Source organism: Salvia hispanica, chromosome 1 (assembly GCF_023119035.1).
Source record: "Salvia hispanica cultivar TCC Black 2014 chromosome 1, UniMelb_Shisp_WGS_1.0, whole genome shotgun sequence".
In the NCBI taxonomy this organism is placed as follows: Eukaryota; Viridiplantae; Streptophyta; class Magnoliopsida; order Lamiales; family Lamiaceae; genus Salvia; species Salvia hispanica.
This window is the reverse complement of record NC_062965.1, coordinates 3,536,250-3,558,543: the sequence shown is the minus strand read 5'-3', so window position 1 is coordinate 3,558,543 and position 22,294 is coordinate 3,536,250. Positions and strand designations below refer to the sequence as shown.

Here is a 22,294-nt window from a genome sequence, read left to right as displayed (position 1 = left end):
GTAGTGTGTGGAAGTGTGGGGAAATGTGTGTTGTTTCATACCCGGGTAAAATGTGTGTGAAATGTGTGAAAGAGGGAATTTGTGGGGTAATGTGTGGAGTTAGTGTGGGGAAAAGGGGTGTAGTGTTTATATCTGTGTGGGTTTGGTGAAGTGTTCCCAAATTTGGGTTTTTTCCATCCCAATTGGTTTTAACCTGGGGATTTCTATCTTTATGGTTACACTTTTTTTTTTTTACTTTACTTTCCACTTTTTTTTTTTCCCCTTATTTTTTTTTATATTTTAACACCCGTTTCTTAAAAAAATTTTTTTAAATTAATATTTAATTTATGATCTTATAATAATAATATTTTTAAAGAAAAATAAAAATATTTAATTCCTAGTTAAGGGTAAATAGGGAAATACAAGTACAAATTTAAAAAAAAAAAGAACTTATACCTTGTTTTGAGCTTTTTTTTCCCCGAAGAGGCTAACAAAAGTGATGATCCACCATGTGCTCGACGGAGGCTCATGCGACGACTCGGGACCGCAGGGGGTAGCAAGAACAGCAGAGGTCTTTCGTATGATCGCCTCTTCCGGGGGGAAAGGGAAAAAAAACGAAGTAAGGGCCCACCAGAATTCATGGCAGTCGTTGCATCTGCGCACCGACATCTTACGACCAATTAAGTAGTAAAAAGGGACATAAACTGTTGAAATCGACGCACCCCTCGCCGTTCATGTCGAATTTATGGAACAAGGCTTCCGTTTTAGGGGTAATCACCTTATTCATCTCCGCATGGGTTATTTTTTCCCGTCGCCGTTGATGTCGGCGTTTTAAGACTAGTTTTTATCTTTTTCCCTTTTCGGCCTCACTTGCTCTTTCGTAGTGGGTATTGGGATCTCTCTCATTTTCCTTTTCCTCTCTCTCAATTGATGAAGAAAACTTTTCTACATCATCCTTTTATGACAAAAAAAAATTTGGACTTATTTGCAATAAAAACATTAATGTAGTGTGTGAACAAAAATTTAATGTTAAACAAAGACCAAAAAAGAGAACAATAAGAGTTAAACAACTACCATTTCAAACAAAACATATATATTCTTTCCATAAAATTTAATGTTAAACAAAGACCAAAAGAGAGAGAACAATAAGTAGTTAAAAACCATGCAAACAAAACATATATATTCTTTTTCCCTTTTTTAAAAAAAAATGGATTTTTCGGGAACCAAAACAATTTTAAAGCAAAAAAAATAAAATAAGAAAAAGAATTGATAAAGTAAGAAAGTTAGAAAAAAAAAGTGTATGAGTGGAAAGTTAGAAAAACTTTCTTATAATAGAAACCACCCAAAAAGGGAAAAAGTTTTCATTTTTTAAAAAAAGTAAGAATATCAAATTTAAAAGAAATTTTTTCATATTTGGTTGTGATTTTTGTCACACAAATTTGAAGTTAACGCACCCAAAGAGTTTATTTCACACAATTAACTTATACTTCCTTCCAACAATAAATGTTACTTCCTCTGTCCCTTATTAATTGACATCAATTTTCCCTTTTTTTCCTCCCCCATTAATTGACATCCTTACTTTTTTACTACTATCTTTGGTAATGTATTCACATTCACCAATTTATTTCACTCACATTTTATTAAAAAATTGATATATAAAATTATGACTCACACTCAACTACCTTATTCCATCCATTTTTCGCTATATTTCTTAAAACTAGCTGGTCAACTAGTGCCTATTATTAGGGGATGGAGTGAATATATTTTGTCATTTTGTTATCAACAATTAAGTGATACTCCTAAATCATCGTATATATGTTACATTAAAATCTTGAACAACTATTTAGTTATACTCCTCTTATAAAAAGATAAATTTTTCGTAATAAAAAAGATATCTTACATCCTTATTGGCTTATTTATATGAACACCCCTTTTTTGACACCGTTTTCTTGTTTGTTTCAATTTATCTATTTAGTTTGATTTTACATTAAAATATTATTGCAATTTTAAATTTTTACAAAATTCATAAAAATCAAAGCTCGATTTTCTCGTTTTTCTATAATTTTAAATAAATGAATAAAATAATAAATTAAGCTTGAATTTTTGTGAATTTTGTGAAATTAAAAATTGCAATAACATTTTTTTTAATGTATTAGAATCAAATTAAATAGATAAATGAAATAAACCGCTAGTAATACTCTAATTTTGGTTGAGTAATGATAATAAATTTTATTGAAAAAGACCAAAGTCACAAGCTTAGCCGGCCATATTTTGTCATTAATGAACAACTAAAATGCTCGCCTATAGTTTGTCATTAATGAACAACCACGATTATAAAATAATACATCAATGTATTCTTAAATCTCAATGATACGATTAACATAATTTATTTATCACTGTAACGAATCTTCTTATAAAACGACGGAAAATTAGGTTTAAACTTGACATTATTGTAGACAGTTATGATTAAACAATTTGTTTAAAGTTCAAATATAATTAACTTTAAGCTTAAGTACGTTATAAGTATAATTTATTTTTGAATTTGAAATGGATGTACAATTACAGTCGAGTGGGGTATATGTTACATCAATAGAATTATTTGTTTAATTCAACTAGTATTACCATGACGCCATTCACAAAAAATACAGTAAAAAATAAAATAAATTAAAGTAATTGATGGCATTGTGACTTGTGAGAGCTTAATTAATTCAAAAGTCCACATAATATTTATTGCGTTATTAATTCTAAAAATTACTTAAAAATTAGAACTTGATCTATTAGTTTATTAGTTATATATTTAAAATTATATAGAAAGCAAACGGATGAACAATTACAGTCGAGTGGAATTTAAATGATAATTGAAAAGTAATATGTTACATGGCATTATTCTGGTGTTAGCTGCTCCCAATTATATCATCGTATGTACTTTTTATTTTCTCAATCAAAGCATCTCTAAAAATTTAATTTTGCAGTGAGCACTAAACTCGTCTAATTAATGTAAACTATTGTAAAATACGAGATGAAATCAAACCCGCTCGATTTAGAGGCCAGATTTCTATATGCGAAATACTGCACCAATATAAAATTAGGATAATTAATCAATATTAATATATTTGTACCATGGTATTTTAGTATGAATTACTTGTGTTTTAAGAAATATAATAGAAAATTAGTTGAAAAAGTTGGTGGCACGTGGGTCTTACTGTTATATATTAGTTTTATAATAAAATGTAAGGGTAAAAGAGTTAGTGGAATGTAGGGACCACCACCAAAAATGATAAAAATTAAATATGACAAATTTTTAGGGACGAACCAAAAAGGAAAGAGATGACAAATTTTCAGGCGCGAGAGGGAGTATTATTTATATAAAATTAAAAAACTAATGCCAGTATATCCAATTCCTACGAGCTCGAGAACTCCAGGAATGAGTGGAAGCTTGTCAATAGCCTTGCAAATTAAATGAGGAAAATATATTAAACAAATAAACATACAATATGAATTTAGAAACTAGCTAGTATTAATGGATCATTCCAAGTTTCTAACCATTTTTGTTTTTGAATTATTAGCGCAGACATGATATGATGATATAGCCAAAACGCATAGTTTTAGCAATTAATATGCAACATTGTTCTAATATGCATCGAAAATCTTTATTAATTGTAAAATCAGATAAAATCAAGAGTTATGCGATTAACACTAATATGCATTGAAATTTGCATCAGCCAAAAATCAGATCAATTTAAAATCGATATGCTAAGTCAAAATTTGCTCGAAGTTAAAAGTTTTACAATCAAATAATCATTTACCAATGTAACTAAATGCGAAAATTCTCAATTTTATAGTTTTTCAGCCCAATTTTAAATTTATAAAACGAACCAAAATTTAATCAAACTTAATGATTTTGGGGCAGTCGGCCATATAATAATATACTTACAGAGATAACTCCGGTGTTGGCAATGAGTCTGAGTAGTCCTGCCACCCCAGAGAAGTAACGACATACTTGTCTTCAACTTTATCCCAATGCAAATATACATATCGTAATTAATTAATTAATTAATTAATTAATAGAAAGACCGATACATGAAATAGATAAATCATAAAAGATCTTAAAGTTTCCTGAATTTTTGTGACTATTTCAGGGGTCTCAGTTTAGGTAGCGTCGACAACTTCAGTTGATGCCTCTCCGGTAACCATGGCCACCACATTCTGGCCACTCTTCCTACCTGAGACCAATGGGGCACACAAAACATTTTATAAAGACCAGTGATGAAAAAATTAACTAAATTCTAATGCATAATCTTTAAGAGCAAATTTCAACCATTACATAAACAATGAAAGAATGAGATTAAAAACACGGAGTTCATTAGATGTCAAATGGTCATTTAAGATTGTTTTAATTTATACGAAGAGTATGAACTCATTTGAGCTAAAACGATCTAAAAATAACTTAATTTGTAAGTTGAAATGACCTTAGTTATTGGTTATACATTTTTTTGATACTATCCTATTTATGAATACACGTCCTAAAAGACATTTTTCTTTTATCTATTTTAGTAGGTGAACCTCATACTTCACCAACTCATTACACTCACATTCTATTATAATAATAATATATAAAAATAGGATTAATATTCATCTAATTTTGTTCATTCATTTTCTTTATAAAATCAAACAACTCTTAAAATCTGTGACGAGTTAAAATGTGTCATTAATTGGCGGACAAAGGGTGTAGTACCGTACAAGGATAAACATACTCCTTCCATAGCGATACGGTTCTTTTAAACACAGAGAATAAAATAAGAAAAAAAAAATAATGTATAATTAGTTATCTCTTAGTACTACGTACATCATTTTATATTTTGTCTTTCACGGTAAACATATCCACCCAAAAACAAAAGATAAAGATTACATGAACAAGAAAGAAAAAAAGTAGTCCAATCAACATTGTTAGACTGTGCGTACAATATCATTAGTATTTCTTTATGAATTTATTTGGTTCTCTCATATAAATATTGTCACATAATAGTGCAGAGGCCGAAGGTGGAAAGGGTCCCGAATTTGACTGCTGTGTCAAGTGCATAATATGCAGCCTTCCTTTTGCTCTGAGATGCATCAACAAAGACCAATCATGTGTTTATCAAATTGAATTTCATTTTATCTATTATATGCTTGTTTTGATGTATCATTTTCACAAAACCAATTTTCCATATCTATAATTTCTCGTTCCAAAATTCAAATAAAAACAAATTTTGCATACTTACCCACTTTGAGTTTGATGGATATATGGCATCCGTGGATCTATTCCCTGCCTGAAGCCAACAAACAAGAGATTTACTCCCTCCATCCCACATAATTCGTCCCAGTTTAACCGGACACGGGTTTTAAGAAATGTAATGAAAAGTGAGTTGAAAATGTTAGTGGAGTGTGGGTCCTACTTTTATATATTACTTTTATAATAAAATGTTGAGTGTGTTAAATAAATAGATAAAAAAAGTAAGAAAGAGAAAAAAGGTAGAGAGAATAAAGTAAAAAATGAATAAAGTAGAGAGAATAAAGTAAGAGAGAGGAAAAAGTTTCTATATATGGAAATGACTCAACTATGAAGAAATGGAGGGAGTATCAGTTTCATAAACTAATTTTCCATATTTTCTCGTTCCAAAATTCAAATAACAAAAATTTTTGCATACTTACCCACTTTGAGTTTGATGGATATATGTCATTTGTGGATCCATTCCCTGCCTGCAGCCAACAAGCAACAGATTTAATTACCGCATATAAAGGGGGGAAAGGACAGCACTATTCACTAATTAATTCCAATTGAATATTACATCTTGTGTATTTTATTATTTTTTCCCTGATGATTTTAAGACTAATATCATATTCGAAATGAATACACCAAAAATTTATAAATATACTCATAACTTTTTGCCAATTCAGATTTTTATCATAATTTTAGTAAAATTTCTAGTAACTTTTAATATGTACTAGTAAATTTCCAAAAAAAAAAAAAATCGCCCAATATAATTCTAAATGTACCGAGATGTCTACATCTGACCGCCAGTTCACTTAAACGACGTAGTTTAATTATTGTACAAAATCATAATGTTTCTTTCTCTCTTTAGAAAAAGGATATTGGCATCTCATATTATGAAATTTTTAAAAAGTTGGATTTTTCCCACGAACTTTAAAATTGACAAATAATATCACGAACTTTGCCACGTGTTTGTTTTTTCCCAAGAATGAAAAAATTCCCACAAATAATACTATGATACCGATTTTTTTTTCGTAATTTCTCGACAACAATTTCGAAAGTTTCAAGTTTTCCAATATTTGAAGATAGTTTTTCTTGAAGCACACCCTCAAAAATTGTTCTTCAATCTATTAAAATAACATGAATTTTTTTATTCGTGGGAAGAAACAAACCCAAGGTGAAGTTCGTGATATTATTTGTCAATTTTAAAGTTCGTGGAAAAAATCCAACTTTTTAAAAGTTTCGTGATATTAGATGCTAATATCCCTTCAAAAAATACAGTACTCAACTTTGAAATTAAAATGATGAAACAATGTCCAATATATATCCTAGAATTACTCCAAGGTTGGAATCTTTGAGTTAAAACACTAAAATGATGAAAAAATATCCACTCTAAAAAATCAGAATTACCTCATGAAGTGTTACGCCTGACATATCTGCAACCACCGGATATTTCATAGCCTGCAACAACGTATGACTGTCCAAAAACTGAGCCCGGCCGCCGTGTTTATGGTGGTACTTCCCCGTCCCGTAGCAATCCTTGCAGAGATCGAACGAGGATTTGGGATTCTTAAAGCACACGGCGCAGGAGAAGAACACACCGAGGATGATTTTTTCGCAGCAGTCGCATTGAGGGCGGCCGCTCTTGATGATGTAGAGGAGCGTCATGACTTCGAAGAAGTCGAGCGTGCCGTTGCTGTCTATGTCGAGCTCGTCGAACAAACTAGGAAAAGCCTACTTGTAGGAAAAGCCTACTTCCGTCATGAAGGCTAGGAACTCGGACAGATCGACTCGGCCGTCTCCGTCCGAGTCCAGGGATTGGTAGAACTCGGTTGCTAATTCTTGGACTTCAGGAGAGCTGGCTTGGTGAAGGGCCTTTGCGATTTCGCGAATTTCCTCCATTTCCTTTTGTTTGGATTCATGTTACAACAACATCGTTAATATCCTCACACAATTAATGGTAGTATCTGTTAATTAAGTGGGAGACGAGTTTTATTTTTATATATTACTATTACTCTTTTTGTCTACTAATACAAGGCCTGGTTTGACCAAGCATGTTAAGAAATATAATAGAAAGTGAATGAAAAAAAGATAATGGAAGGTAGATCCTAATTTTGTATGTTTAGTTCTATATAAAAATGTGAGTAATATAAATTTAGTAGAATAAGAGGTCCTTTACAAAAATAGAACTCCCTCTGTCTACAAAATATTGTCTCATTTTATTGTTTTAAGATGTCTTTAATAAAATAGTTTCATTTCTAATAATGAAAAGTTTATCTTTTATACTTTACCCACCTTTTTTTCTCCTTTGTTCTTACTTTACCGATTTCTTATTAAAACTCGTGCCACCCAAAAAACATAATAGCAAAATACACCGATTATTCATGGACAGAAGAACTACTTACTAGTTTTATAATAAAAATTTGTTTATAGTGATTTCATAAAGTACTTATGAGGTCCTGTGATACTAAATAAAATACTTCATCCGTCCCTGAAAATTTGTCACATATTTCCTTTTTTGTCCGTTCCTAAAAATTTGTCACATTTCACTTTTACCATTTTTGGTAGTGCACTTATATTCCACTAACTCATCCCACTCACATTTTATTATAAAACTAATATTACCTCTGTCCCTGAAAATTTGACACAGTTTATCATTTCGGTCCGTCCCTGAAAATTTGATACACTTCACTTTTACCATTTTTAGTAGTGGACCCCATATTCCACTAACTCATTCCTACTCACATTTTTATTATAAAACTAATACTTTAAAAATAGGACTCACATCCCACTATCTTTTTCAACTCACTTTCCATTACATTTCTTAAAACCCGTGTCGGGTCAAAGTGTAGCAAATTATGGGGGACGGAGGTAGTATATACAAGTAGGACTCACATGCCACCAAATTTTTCAACCCACATTCTATTACATTTCTTAAAACCCGTGTCGGATCAAATGGTAACAAATTATAGAAACCGGAGGGAGTAGGATAAAAAAAGCTTTTAAACGATAAATGGTAAAATGAGACATTATTTCACGCATAGAGTACCTTGTTTTTAGCTTTTTCATCCCTGAAGAGCTTGATGAGACCGTGATGATCCACCATGTCCTCAAGCGAGTGCTCATGCGACGACTCGGCTCCGCTGCGGTAGCACAAACAACATATGTCGTACGAATTGGCGCCTCGTCCGATGCAAGGCAAGCAAGAGAAGTAAGGGCCCCCGAGAACCTCCCCGCAGCCGTCGCACTCGGGCACCGGCACCTTATTATCAAGGATGTAGTGAAGGCACAGAAACTCGTTGAAATCGAGGCACCCGTCGTCGTTCAAGTCGAACTTATCGAACACGAACAAGGCCTCCGCACTGTCATTCGCGCTCATCTCCTTCTTTAACTCCGCCAGCCTTAACTTCTTCTTGAACTCCGCCAGGCTTATCTTCCCGTCGCCGTTGATGTCGAGTTTCGCGAAGGATTGTCTCATCGATTTTTTCTCGGCCTTGCTTGCTCTCGCGAAGTAGGATCTCGCGATCTCTCTCATTCCTTCCATCTCTCTCTGTGTAAAATGTGTGTGATGAAGAAAAGTTATATCATCGTTTTATGATTCGACTTACAAAATTTGGCCACTTGCTAGGACAAAAAAATGGAGAGCTACTTAATTTGATTCAACGCCTAGACATTATTGCAATGTGTTGGAAGGTTGTATAAAAAATACTCCCTCCTCCGCCCCTTAAATTTTGTCTCATTTTTCTATTTTCGTCTGTCGCACAAAATTTTGTCACATTTCACTTTTTTACTAATTTTGGTAATGAACTTCATATTCCACTAACTCATTCCAACTCATATATTTTATAAAAGTGATATATAAAAGTAGGACTCACTCTCCACTGACTTTTTGAACTTACTTTCCATTATATTTTATAAATCGTGCTCGGTCATAGTGTGACAAAATTTAAGAGACGGATGGAATTTTTTTTTAATTATTTTTATATTCAATTTATTTGGGAAGTTTGCATAAAAAAATACTCCATCCGTCCCACAAGAATATGCACTCTTTTCTTTTTAGTCCGTCCCACAAGAAATATGCATTTTTTTATTTTAGAAACTCTTTTCTCTCTAATGAGGTGAGACTCATTCTTCACTAATAATACATTAATTAGTTTTTCTCTCTACCTCTGTCTTACTTTACTAATTTTGCATTAGAATCCGTGCAAAATTCAAAGTGTATATTCTTTGAGGACGGAGAGATAGTATAATTCATCATTATAAATAATGAGTTATATATAAAACCTTTATATAAAGCACAACACCAAAATTGCATTTTCGATCTCTCCAACTAATTACATAGTACAATTTAAGTCTTCGGTATAAAGAATAATTAATCGATGACATCTTCGGAATCGACGTGTTAACAATTTGAGTCAATTAAGTCGTCTCACTACGTGCGTTAGTGTAATTCGGTCGATCGAGATTAGAGAAAAAACAAAGTGGACCCTTTGTTGTCTGACTTTTTGTTAGCAAAGAGAGGTAGTGTTTAATAAGCATAATCTCATAATTATTTTAATTTATGATATGGAAATATTGCTAGCTAAAATAGGAATCGTTGTATTTATATATTTACATAGTATATCTTTAGCCATCTCGAAATCGATAGCTCGTCTTTAATGTTTAATTCAACTAGGAGTGGTAGGTACGGTATACCTTACCGAATCCACCATACCGTAAATTCGGTATACGAAAAAATCATACCTTTACCTTACCAAAATTTTCGTTATAGCGAATTTCGGTATACCTTATTTTCGGTACGGTGAATTTTCATACCTATACCGTACCTCATTTTCGGTATACTTTACCGAAGTTCGGTATACCGTACTTTTGCAGTATACCTTACTTTCAACATCAGTGAAAATAAATAATATGAGTTTTTAGAATATTATTTATATTTTATAATATAAAAAATAGTATAATGTATTTTATTCATAATTATATTTATATTTCACAATAGATTTTATAATCTTAAAATATATAAAATATATTTTACATATAATTATATTTATATTTTACGGTATATACTTTAATTTACAGTATATACCGATTTTCGGTATGCAGCGGTATATCATGGTATATGAAAATTCATACCGTCACCTTACTGAAATCTTTCGGTAAGGTATCATACCGCACCAAAAACCACGGTATATTTTTAGTATTTTTTCGATACGATAAGACCAGTATTTCAACATTTCGATATTTTTCTCCATCCCTAAATTCAACTAGTACCATTCGCAAACAATACAGTACGAAAATCAAATAGATTAAAATAATTGTCAGCACTGTGATAGCTTAAATAATTCAAAAGCCCACAATATCATTGTTGACGTAATTAATTCTACAAATTAATTAAAAATTAAAACACGATCTATTATCTTATTTATTTATTTGAAATTATAGAATAAGCAAGTAAACTGAGAGAAAAAGGATGAACAATTACAGCCGATTGGAAATTAAACGATAATTAAAATATACTGTATATGTTACATGGCTAGCTCTGGTCTCAGCTACTCCCAATTATATCATCGTATGTACCTTTGACTTTCTCAATCAAAGCATCCCTGAAATTTAATTTTGCAGTGAGTCACTAAACTTGTCTAATCAATTTAATCTATTGTAGAATACGAGATGAAATCAAACCTGTTCGATTTGGATAACAGATTACTATATGCAAAATACTGCACCAAAATATAACAAAAGGACGATTAATCAATATTAATTTATTTGTAAGTAATTAATTAATTAGACGAAATTAAAGAACTTACGCCAGTATATCCAATTCCTACGAGCTCGAGAACTCCAGGAATGAGTGGAAGCTTGTCAATAGCCTTGCAAATTCAATGAGGAAAATATATTAAACTTCCAAGACGAACCAAAATTTAATCAAACTTAATGATTTTCCGGCATTTTGCCATGTAGTAATAATATACTTACAGAGATAACTCCGGCACTGGCAATGAGTCCGATTAGTCCTGCCACCGCCAGAGAAGTAACGGCATACTTGTCTTCAACTTTATCCCACTGCAAATATACATATAGTAATTACTTAATTAATTAATAGAAAGATCGATACATGAAATAGAAAAATCAGAAAAGTTCTTACAGCTTCCTGAATTTTTGTAACTATTTCAGGAGTGTCAGTCTCAGTTGAGGCAACGTCAGTCGATGCCTCTCCGGTAACCATGGCCACCACATTCCGGCCACTCTTCCTACCTGAGATCAATGGGGCACACAAAACATTTTATAAAGACCAGTGATAAAAAAAAATTAAATAAATTCTGATGCATACTCCCTCCGTCCCCGATTAAGAGTCACGCTTTTTCATTTTGGTCCGTCCATAATTAAGAATCACACTTCATTTTTACTATAAATAGTAAGTAGGTCTCACATTCACTAAACAATTCCCTCACATTTTATTATAAAACCAATATAAAAAAATGGGTCTCACATTTCACTAACTTTTTCAACCAACTTTTCTTTACATTTCTTAAAATTCGTGCTCGGTCAAAGTATGACTCTTAATCGGGGACGGAGGGAGTAATTTTTTAGAGCAAATTTCAACCATTACATAAAAAATAGAAGGACAAGATTTAAAATACGAAGATCATTGGATACTAATAGGTCATTTTAAGATCGTTTTAATTTAAACAAAATATATGAACTCATTTGAGCTAGAACGATCTAAAAATAATTTAATTTGTATGTTGAAATTACCTTAGTTAATTGTTACTATACATTAGGATTTGGTTATTTTTTCAACACTATCCTATTTATGAATACACATACATCAACTAATACATAATTAAATAAAGTAATGATGGAGATGTAGGGGACTGACTGTAGGAGGTGGTCTTGGCGAGGTGAGGAGTGGGAATCGTGACACATTGGGCGGCGGCGGCGGCGGTGGCGGCGGGTTGAAGACGAGGAGCCTTGGATGAAGAAGAAAGAGAGAGAGGGGTGAATGCTGTTGAGGCCATTCCTTCTAATTAATCCTGATAAAATAAAGCTGCCCTCTCTTCTCTCTTTGTTTTTCACTTACTAATATTATCTAAGTATTTGAATTTCTTTTTTTTTTCTAATTCTTTTTCTTTGTTTTTTGTTTTAGAAAAGAAAATATGATGGAGTAAAGGAAAACCACTCGTGGTAATCTTATGGATAATGTAGAATGGTGACGTGGCACTTGGATAGCCATTTTATGGTGTTGCTGTGGATAAAATATTTCAGGTCCCTATACAAAAATGGGCAAGGGGCATAAAGAAATATACTCCATAAAGCTAATTTGGAGGAAAATGTGTCTTCATTTTTTTTAATTTTATAGGCCAAGCACTTTGATATTCTATGATCACCAAGGATTATTCTTGCTATATAAAGTCACAAGTAAATACAAGGACAATTTTAGTAAGGGGTTGGAGTTTACTCTAATAAATGTTTGCATAAAAGTTTAAAACTTTATGGTCTTATTTTGGTTTTATTGTCATTTTTACTGGTTGAATGCATTACATCGTACAATGGCGGATTTTGGAAATGGAACTTATGGAGTCGGACTGAAGAAGCTCATCGTCAACTCACTGACATCGTCTACTGCCGGTTTGGAGATTCGAAAACGACAAATTGTTTGCACAGTGAAAGGTAGTAGTAATAGACAACAAGCATTAAATAATCTCAAAAATCAAAACAATTGTATAACTAAGAGTACAAAACAAGGCAAAAAACATGTAAACTGAACTAGTTATAGTTCAAATTAGTCTAAGGTCGAATTCTTTAAAACTAAAACAAGTACAATGGGGGAGACAGTCTGTTAGCTTGTATCTATAGTTGAGATGGATCAAATGCAAACTGAGTGTTACTTATTATGTTTGGATGCTAATATTCTGAAAGAGAGGTGATGGATTTCCATGTAAACATCCAGCAAACAGCAAAACTAGAAAATTTGAAGATACAATCATACAGCTCTGTAGACTGATTTTACCACAACCATTTGGCAACAAAAACATAGATCAATTAAGAAGCTATAACTCTACTTACATTATTCACCACTTACAAAAATGTACACTACCAATACAGTTATAGACACCAATTTACAGTTAACAAGAGCACTATAAGAGGGCCAAAATGTTGTTACCTACTTTGAGAGCAGAAATCGGAGGGTGGAAGGCACTTCCATATATGTATCTTTGATGAGCTCTCTTGTTGTATATAATCAGCTAGATGAATGATTTAAATCACCTCTTCCTAATCTTTTCCTTGCCTTTAAAATGAAAAGGAAGAATCAATTACTCATCCAGTCTTGATTAATTGATTAATCTAATAAATCATAAGTTTGATTTAGGGGGAGTGCTAAACTTACCGAATATAATGCTCGATTTCAGGGGGAATCGCACAGATGGCGATCCTTTCAGTTTCACATCCCTGAGTTGCTTACTATTTGTTTTTTCTGTTGTAGAAACTCGGCTCGTGCTTCCTCCCGACGAGTTATCAATTCCCTTTTTTAACTTTTCATGGTAGAGAGCTGGCGGTGCAAGTTTCAACTGAGGCGTGTTTTCCATCTGAATCAATTTATGATCTCCTTCAAGGCTATGCAGGAGCTCAAACTGTTGCAACCAAGTTTAGAGACAGCTACATGTCATAATATGAATTTTTCAGCAAATGACAAGAAAAGCGAGGAAATGAGGCCTAATACAGTATATAACACAAGAAAATACGCAAATGATAACATACCCTTGATGGATGGGAGCCAAAGGAATTATCTCCAAATTCAGGATCGTGAAGATGCAAAAGAGGTGTGCTACGTGGTTGCTTCATACTTGACGGAGAGCTACTCACTAATCCATTCTCTGCAAGTTTATGCATGCCACTAGACTTTTGAGTTTTACTTCCTGGAGTACAAATGGGGCATCCTACTAAGGTCCCACTAAATGAGGCCCTGTTTCCCTCGAGTTGACAATGGAGATGTGTTGCATGACCACAACTATATACTTGAATGCTAGAATCCAGAGAATTTTTGGCAAGGAGAGAGCTACAGATACAACAAACAAGACTTCTAGGGGCATAACCATGAGAAGCTCCTTTCATGAGCAAACTCATTGTATAATATGTGTCATCCTCAATCAAACTTTTTGCAGTATCCTGCATTGCAAAACCATTATATAGTAAGAGGAGTAGCTGATATGAGGAATATATCCTACCTCTTGATACCATTATAGTGGAATATATCCACTATCCAACTAGAATTATTTGGTGGGAAGAAAATTACTACAACCTAATACAAAAGAGGGCATTCAAGCAATATTATTCGAAGGTGAACTAGACTACTCATAATACATCTTAAGATATAGAAACGCACCAGAATTCTTCTTTCAAAATCATATCGCCCAAGTATCCCCAATATGGTAAGCTTAAAATCACCAAATTCTTGATTTCCATTTTCAGAAAGAAGTTTCAACATGATTCGTGGGAGCCGAACATATCCAATCATTCCCTCGACAATTTCTTTAATGAAAATGGAGAACAGTTTCCTCGCCATGTGTGCACATTTACCATACTTGGAGACTTTCCATTTGAATGTCTGCGCCTCTTCTTCTGGATTTACTGATCCAGTAGGTGAGTCCTTAAGTGTTTCCCTAGCATTTCCGGAATCTATCAATGGCTCACAAAACCTAGATGAAAAGAACAATTAAGAGTGAATATTCATTACAGCACTTTTTATTTAATAAGAACATATGAAGTTAAGAAGAAGTCTGACACCTGGACTCAAAAGAGTACAAATGAATAAACACATATTTCAGAAAAGATCGACTCACGAATCAAGCAGCTGAAACCAGAGGGACTCAGACTCTTCAGGCTGCAGACGAGGACTATTTCTCTGACATAACCCAATACAAGCACGGACAATGTCAAGTATTTCAGCCACCTGCAATAGTACTAGAAGCATTAATAATGCTGAGAGACAAGATAAAATGGGAGGAAATTAATCACAAGGGCAGAGGATAAAGTTAAGTGCAGGTCTCAAAATACCACTTTTTTCTTCAGAAGTGCATTTAGATTATCCACAACTGGACAAGAAATTGCTCTCTGGATTTCTTCATCAAGCATGACAAACTTCTCACTGAGATGAGAAAGAATTAGAAGAAGGGCACTTCCAACCTCTCCAACCCTTTCTAATAAGAATGAAGCAGCATCAGTTATGCCATATTCCTGGCATAAACTTAAGCAGTGTTCCACTCTATAGCTTTCAGAAGTTTCCAAGAACTTGAGTACTGATTTGCGATCAAATCGACATAAGAGCTGCAGGAGTTAAATATCAACATTTATTCCTAGCTGCTTTTCAGAAAATAAAAGATAAATAAAATTAAAACTAAAATCCTGTAGCTGGCCTTCTGTAAAAGCATCACTTATAAGATTCAGAAAGTGTCACCTCAAAATACAGCTCCATCATTTCATCAGTCACATTAACTCGGTTGTTATGTAAAAGCTTCAGGGAAGTAGATATTGCTTCCAGATAAGCTTGGACCCCATTTGACTGCAGCTTAGAGTTTGTTGGAGAAGGATAATCGAAAGTATCAACATCTTGCAAACAAGAGATGTCAAGGGTACCAGTTGTCTGGAACTCAATAACAGTCTTTAGATAAAGGAAAAGGCTTTCTGGGTGAGACTGAAGGTCAGACAGAATATATGCACTTCTTCCGGAAAAATGGTCAGTAATTAGAAAGTAAGTTGCTTCTCTGCAAAGTACAAGAATTGGTCATCAGCAAAGAATAAAATTACTCTCTAGTAAATGAATCCCAAATATAACAAGTTCAAACAGAAATAAATTAATAAAATTACCTGCTCAGTTTGACAAGATATGGAATGCGAGAAATAACAGCTGATTCAAAAGCATCGGATTCTTCACCATCAAGCAGCCTTAACATTTCATAGATAAAAGAGAATGCATATACAGGCTCCTGTATTGCTTTTATATAACTGTCCATAGCAGCAACTAATTGATGACTGATTGCATGTATGTAGCCACACACCTGCATAAGGAAATTAGATATCTCAATGCCATCCCAGTAAGAAAGATTTAGTTCTATGGTGAAGCAGAGCATCCAAAAACGCAAACACGAGAAATAGTCACTTAACTTAAAATGACTTTAACATGACACACTTTGAGCCCCAACACATTTAAAACTTAATTTCTCTTTAGCTCCCACGTCATACATTTTTTAATGAAACTGGAATACAACCATGAGGCTTTGTACGTATGCAACAGGCATATGAACAAATGTCAACAAGTATCCAATACAAGGGTAATAATACCTTGTGAAACTGCGCCTTCTCAGACAAATGCAACAAATAAGGAGCATCCCACTGAGTCTCAGGCACCACTTGTATCAGAGAAAGCAGTTGTTTCTCTCTCTTTCTGAAGATATCAGTCACCTTCTCCGACAGAGTATCCGAGATATTGACCTCTGAAGTAAAATATTGTATGATTTGACTTAAAATATCTTTAGATACAGTAGCTTTCCCATAAGCCACATAGTAAGCTATAAAATCGTACATGTGGCCTACATCTTCTTTTGAAGGCCAAACTTCTACCGAATTTGTTTCAGTGCTGCAGACAGGACTGTCGGACATGAAGTAACCAGCATCAAGAATACCAGCAAGAATATCCACCACTCTTTGGATCAATTTGTCACTAGCATCTGACTCCATGTTGATATCAGTTGCTTCCTCAGAAGGTTGGCCCGATGTAGATAGTTCAACATCTACAAAGGCCAATTTTAGAACCTGTAGAGTGGCTTCAGTATCCAACTGTAAAAGATGAAGCATGTTCGCATAGGCTCCGCCTGATGATAAACTCGTAACAGCCCATGAATTTGGAGCACTTGAATCCTCTAATAGGAAATCTAACAGTTCTTTTCTAAGAGAGGTCACACGCTGAGGAGAAAGATTTCCATGTCCTGCAAAAAAAGTTACAGCTCAATACACAGTTATTGGACATCGACTTTTAGCCTACATAAGTACAATATCTGAGATTAAACTCTAGCCCGCAATTTATTGTTCTCTTTTAAACCAGTGTATATTGTGAAGTAATACCACATATTCCTTTAACTCATTTATTGATATATTGACAGTTGCGATGTCCTTAAAACATCCACTAAAGGTGTTTTCGGTTCAAATAATTAAAAATTAACTAATTCAAGATTGCATTTGGGAAAATGAGGCTTTCCAGTTAAAAGGCCCAGTATGAAGAGAGAAACATAAAGAGGCTGAGCTGTTTGAACTAACAAATGAGAATCGTAAAACTAAATGTTCATCAAAGATTTACAAATCATATTGCATCACAACCCCTCCAGCACCAGACAATGGGAGGGGAGACAAAAAGATCAATGATCACCTTATTACCCCGCCACAGATTCAGAAGTTTGTTACATCCTGTCATCCCGAGCTACTCAAAAGCACAAACATGATGAATTTGAACACATACCTGGAGGAAAAGCAAGACCTTGGAAGCAATACTTCAGGTAGACAAGCACCCTGTACCTGCTTCCAAGGGCAACAATTTAATGATCTTGACAGGGAAATAATGGGAAAGAAAGCAGAAGAACCCATCAACAGATTTTTGGAAAGATAGGACAATTTATCAAAGATAGCAGGCAAAGAAGGTTTCATAGGCCCTTAGATAATCCAAACAGATGCTAGTTATAAGCCATAGCAAATTACCCGAGGGAAGTGGCATTTTCTCTCGTGCTATCTCGTAATACTAGCAGGAGCTCCTCAAGAGGTGTCCTAAAATCATCTAAGCCTTTGTTAAATAGATATATCAACGCACAATCCAACCTGTGTTCCCTGCATAAGCGGACAACCTACCTAACAATTATCAGACAATACTAGTTCCATGGTAAAAAATGAATCCATAGTTAGGATTGAGGAAGAAAAAGGTAAAATGAGCTTTCATACTAGAATTAACAGATGAAATAAGTTACTTAGTACCCAACCTGATTAAAATCCAAGGACAGAATATCCATGTGCAGGACGCACTGTTCAATTCGCTGTAGCCAACCTCTCTTGCTATAGTGCTCCACTAATGCTTGCATGATCTGCAAAAAGTAGCAATTACTAAACACGGAAGTTACTGGAAAACAAATAGAAAAATAAAGAAAGCTGAAAGAACTAATATTAGAGATACCCCAGGTGGAAGAGATCCCAGCATATCTTTCAAAATGTATGGCTCCAAGAGTTCCAAGAATGTCTCTAAAAGAAGAAAACAAAGCATCCCCAAATTATATACATGTAGTCATCTTTCTCATTGATAACCCTAACTACATCCAAGAGACGTGGGGAAATCACCTTTTTGGTGAGCCTCGTCAAATTTACTCATGATATCTTCAAACAGTATGTCAGTTCTCCTGATATGCACACAAAATTCAACAGCAACACCACCAACACGGATGAATTGCTCCTTAATCTCATTGTACTCGTCCTCTTTTGTGTTTTGGTTGTAACAAGCAACAGATAAGTAAGAAAATACTTCACTAACATATGCCTGAAGTAACTCCGCAAGATAAGGCATAACAGTTCTTTGCAAGTCATCCAAGTTTTTGGGAAGATCTACAAGACCGTATGATTGACCATCATAAAGTGCCATCGCCATGTTTAAGGCACCAATCCAGTCACCCGCTTTTCGTAGAACTTCAATTCGTTCCTTCCATGAGAGAAGGCGAGAAACAATGAGATGATCCTGTCCAAGTATATACATAGTAGCACCCCTAACAGAAATACTGTTGTGATAAGCTTTCTCAGGGTTCCCTGAAGAGTTCGTATAATATATGTGATGAGAAATCAAATTATCCCCTCGAAAGCCATCCACGGAAAAGCTAGTCTGGTGGATCAAATTTCCATCTTTTGCATACAAGCAGAGCTGAGCTGTCGATGTGAGGATGGCCAGCATCTGGACATATTCACAAAAAAGGTTCAACATTATTCCTTGTATGTTTACCTACTGTAATTTAGGCTTCAGACAAGTGAGAATGATAATTTTTACGACAATGACAATTGATGCATTAAGAAAACCTGATCTCCCAACCATGCCAGGCCAACAGCTTCACTTTCAAGAGTCCATTTTTCAAGCACTTTTAACTCTGAATTTAATAGCTTAGCAACCTGAACTTTGTGGTCCCAAGCAATGGCAAGCAATGAAGCTTTATCTGACGCCTCAGCAAGAGCATTTTCTGGAAAGAAAAATCAAACTAACATATGCACGAAACAGCCATTGCTGGAAATTACCAAACTTCATTCACACATACCAGAGGATGAAGTGAGCGACCGAGACCCACATCTCCAGGCAGCATATGGCATGGATCCCTCCCTGATGCCATCAGGTTTGGGAATTTGAGCATATACTTCCACAGTGGGAATGACTTTTGCCTTCGGAGAATATGAAACCCACAAGATTCAGATACACTCAAGTAATAGTATAAGGAACAATAATAAATCAGTAGCCTTCCAAAGAACATTACCACAAGAGCAGACTGATGTGTGATAAATATGACAACACCTTCATCAACCATGCCACTCATCATGCTACTAATACTACTTGTAGAAACTGTGGAGCTACTCTGCGAAGCCAGCATTGAACCTCCATATCCTTCATTGTATAGCAATGGAGAAGCACATACTACTCTGCTAGTAGTTTCATCTAAAAGTTTCTGAAACATTAATTCAAGTAAATCAGTTCTACGGAAGCTGACATTGGTTATAAAAAGTTTCCTCATGTATGATTGATCTTTACCATAGGTTTTGTATAAGATATCCTATTGAGCCACGGAACCACGGTAAATCGAATCAACTTGACCACACCCTTGCTGTCACCACTGACCACATTAAATTGACGGGTAACTTGAGTATCTTGGCCCAGATATAGCATGTGAACTACTGGAGCTCTGTGTTCAGTGACAACCTTAAGTGCTGAGACCTTCTGCACATCCCAAACAGTGTAATGACCATCACCATATCCTGCAAAGAGTATATCTCCTTGCTGATTGAAGCACATGGAAGTTACAGGGACAAGAGATCTATCCCCTTGCAAACCAAGGGGTATCATCTGAAAGCACAGTCGTTTACACCATTTAGTAGGCAATATAAATAGACCATAATATGCCATCTTGTCTAATCTACAAACCTATGACCAGCTACACCGAATGACACTATTAGGTACCACACAGAGTGTCAATATTAGCAAATCAATCGGTCATTTTCTCTTTTTTTAAACTTAAGCAAGCATAAAAAATAAATTAGTTATATCAGTAATAGACATAAGTATAAACGGCAGACCTTTGTATCCATGTTATCAACATGATGCGCAGTATACTTGCTGGGCACAACAAAAATTGATCCTTTCGACATTCCCACTGCAATGTAGTTCAAATGTACAGATATGACTTGGGGGGATCCATGATCTTTCCGAAAGGCTTGCGAAGAGATGATCCGGGTGAGAACATTGTCAGAACGAACATCAAAGTAGCCTAACACAGTAGAGCCCCTTTTAACACCTTCAAGTCTCATCGGCTGTGCAGCTGCACCCTCTTCGTAGTGCAAACCTGTAAATGCTTGTTTCTTCTCAATTTCTTCAGCCAAGTCAAGTGGCTTCACCGAAGAATCAGATTTCTGCTGCAACTTTGTATAGGTGTCCTCCTCTTCACCTTGTGAAACCAAGTCCTCAAGTAATTGTGCAGCATCATTATGTCCACTAGAATGATCACATTCCTCGGATTCAGCCACAGTGTTTTCGGGATTACTTGCTGCTTCTCCCCTAATTATGTCTTCGCCATAATCAACACCACTCGAAGCTGGGCTAGGTAAAGCCACATCACCAGATTCATCAGCAGCTCTAATTTCAGCACATTGCACATTCTCTTCACCGGCCGAAGGAGATGAGACTTGCTCAATTACAGGAATTTGATCCTCTTCACTTTGAATATTAGAAGCGTGACGAGGTTTACTAGTTAGCATTGTGCATTCTTCATCATCATAAGATGTCTCCAGAGTCGCATCCTCATCAGATTTCTGCTGATTCGTATCTTCAGAAGAAGATGCCCCATGATCGCTATCACCATCACCACCACCAACACCCGTGGAGTCAGAATCGATATTTCCAAGAGGAAGCTGAACTCCTCCTTCTTCTTGAGACTGGCTGAGATCAACTTCGGAAGGCTCAGCAGATAGTGACGAAGCAGCACTATCAAAATTCTCCGCAGTTTCAGAAATCGAGCTCTGAAGAGAGGGAACGCCAGTATTCGCTCTTCTCAACTTGATAGCAGTGGCGTGGGGCGTGGGAATCGAACGAGAGGCAGCAGCAGCGGCGGCCAGCGCAGCCCCAGGCTTCGCATTAGATCTGACGGCGCCATTACCAAATAACGGCGGCAGAACCCTACCCGCGAAGTTCGCTCTACTACTATTCGATGCTGAATTGTACCTATAGCTATGCGAATCAACCAAAGGAACGGAGTGTGAATGCGATAGTCCGTGATCTCTCAAATTGGCTGAGGCGTCGCTTCCATCGTCATCGCCAACACCTCTGAGAGGGGAAGAAGGAGGAGAAGGGGAGGGAGAAGAATGGTTGAGGAGAATTTCGTCGACGGTGCGGCGGTGACGATCTTCTTCGTCGGAGTCGGTTTCGCCGCCGTGCGATTGGAGAAGAGAGTCGATATCCATTTCCACATCCGCGGCGATCGGATGCTCCATTACCGGTAATTTCTTCGATTGGCTTTCTACTTTTCTAGTAAAACAGCAACTCAATTGAGATCGTCGTCATCGTCTTCCACAATCCTCTGAAATTCAGGGATATTTGGACTTCATTTCTGATTCAAAATATTTCAGCCCATGATGGAATATGGGCCAGGCCCATTTACGTAACATGGCCTAACGAAGCATATCACCCGGCCCATTAATTGTTATAAAATTATTTTATTTACCACCTCACTATTTTAGATTCCACTAATTTAATTATTTTTCTATTCGTAAACAAAATCAAATATGATT

At 35.2% G+C, this 22,294-nt stretch overlaps 3 protein-coding genes and 1 pseudogene across 5 annotated transcripts; all 4 read right to left on the bottom strand.

Moving 5' to 3' along the window:
* Positions 1-2,873: 2,873 nt before the first annotated feature.
* Positions 2,874-4,742, bottom strand: LOC125224578 (annotated as a pseudogene).
* A 5-nt stretch (positions 4,743-4,747) lies between these two features.
* LOC125205834 lies at positions 4,748-6,951 on the bottom strand. 2 transcript variants are annotated; one of them, XM_048104988.1, is made up of 4 exons: positions 6,641-6,951; positions 5,671-5,718; positions 5,241-5,288; positions 4,748-5,081 (listed from the first exon to the last, which is right to left on the bottom strand). In XM_048104988.1, exons 1-4 carry the CDS (start codon positions 6,896-6,898, stop codon positions 4,995-4,997), a joined length of 441 nt encoding a protein of 146 aa, XP_047960945.1. In that variant the 5' UTR covers positions 6,899-6,951; the 3' UTR covers positions 4,748-4,994. The 2 variants fall into 2 exon arrangements, with proteins under 2 accessions (XP_047960945.1, XP_047960953.1); XM_048104996.1 differs by lacking the exon at positions 5,241-5,288.
* Positions 6,952-10,621: 3,670 nt separating this feature from the next.
* Positions 10,622-12,322, bottom strand: LOC125205824 (protein CURVATURE THYLAKOID 1B, chloroplastic-like). The gene is made up of 6 exons (XM_048104977.1): positions 12,111-12,322; positions 11,376-11,485; positions 11,207-11,293; positions 11,038-11,100; positions 10,913-10,950; positions 10,622-10,833 (listed from the first exon to the last, which is right to left on the bottom strand). The coding sequence occupies exons 1-6, from the start codon at positions 12,247-12,249 to the stop codon at positions 10,776-10,778; spliced, it is 495 nt and encodes a 164-aa protein (XP_047960934.1). The 5' UTR covers positions 12,250-12,322; the 3' UTR covers positions 10,622-10,775.
* Positions 12,323-13,139: 817 nt separating this feature from the next.
* LOC125209133 (vacuolar protein sorting-associated protein 8 homolog) lies at positions 13,140-22,063 on the bottom strand. Of its 2 annotated transcripts, XM_048108742.1 has the most exons (19): positions 20,588-22,063; positions 20,046-20,357; positions 19,774-19,962; positions 19,561-19,681; positions 19,328-19,485; positions 18,605-19,205; positions 18,444-18,508; positions 18,253-18,354; positions 17,978-18,120; positions 17,742-17,797; positions 16,571-17,214; positions 16,097-16,287; positions 15,687-15,993; positions 15,287-15,556; positions 15,073-15,182; positions 14,616-14,928; positions 13,991-14,398; positions 13,620-13,863; positions 13,140-13,520 (listed from the first exon to the last, which is right to left on the bottom strand). In XM_048108742.1, exons 1-19 carry the CDS (start codon positions 21,995-21,997, stop codon positions 13,495-13,497), a joined length of 5,670 nt encoding a protein of 1,889 aa, XP_047964699.1. In that variant the 5' UTR covers positions 21,998-22,063; the 3' UTR covers positions 13,140-13,494. The 2 variants fall into 2 exon arrangements, with proteins under 2 accessions (XP_047964699.1, XP_047964706.1); XM_048108749.1 differs by lacking the exon at positions 13,140-13,520 and having other exon boundaries at positions 13,751-13,888.
* Positions 22,064-22,294: the final 231 nt, after the last annotated feature.

Coding starts and splice junctions, on each gene's coding strand:
- LOC125205834 (XM_048104988.1), bottom strand. CDS start 6,898: ATGACGCTCCTCTACATCATCAAGAGCGGCCGCCCTCAATGCGACTGC. Junction 5,289..5,670: donor ATCCATCAAACTCAAAGTGG/GTAAGTATGCAA, acceptor TGTTGGCTTCAG/GCAGGGAATAGATCCACGGA. Junction 5,082..5,240: donor ATCCATCAAACTCAAAGTGG/GTAAGTATGCAA, acceptor GATGCATCTCAG/AGCAAAAGGAAGGCTGCATA.
- LOC125205824 (XM_048104977.1), bottom strand. CDS start 12,249: ATGGCCTCAACAGCATTCACCCCTCTCTCTCTTTCTTCTTCATCCAAG. Junction 11,486..12,110: donor CGCCAAGACCACCTCCTACA/GTCAGTCCCCTA, acceptor CATTGATCTCAG/GTAGGAAGAGTGGCCGGAAT. Junction 11,101..11,206: donor CCAGTGCCGGAGTTATCTCT/GTAAGTATATTA, acceptor TGAATTTGCAAG/GCTATTGACAAGCTTCCACT.
- LOC125209133 (XM_048108742.1), bottom strand. CDS start 21,997: ATGGAGCATCCGATCGCCGCGGATGTGGAAATGGATATCGACTCTCTT. Junction 17,215..17,741: donor AGGTCTTGCTTTTCCTCCAG/GTATGTGTTCAA, acceptor CTTTTTTTGCAG/GACATGGAAATCTTTCTCCT. Junction 15,183..15,286: donor CACTTCTGAAGAAAAAAGTG/GTATTTTGAGAC, acceptor GTACTATTGCAG/GTGGCTGAAATACTTGACAT.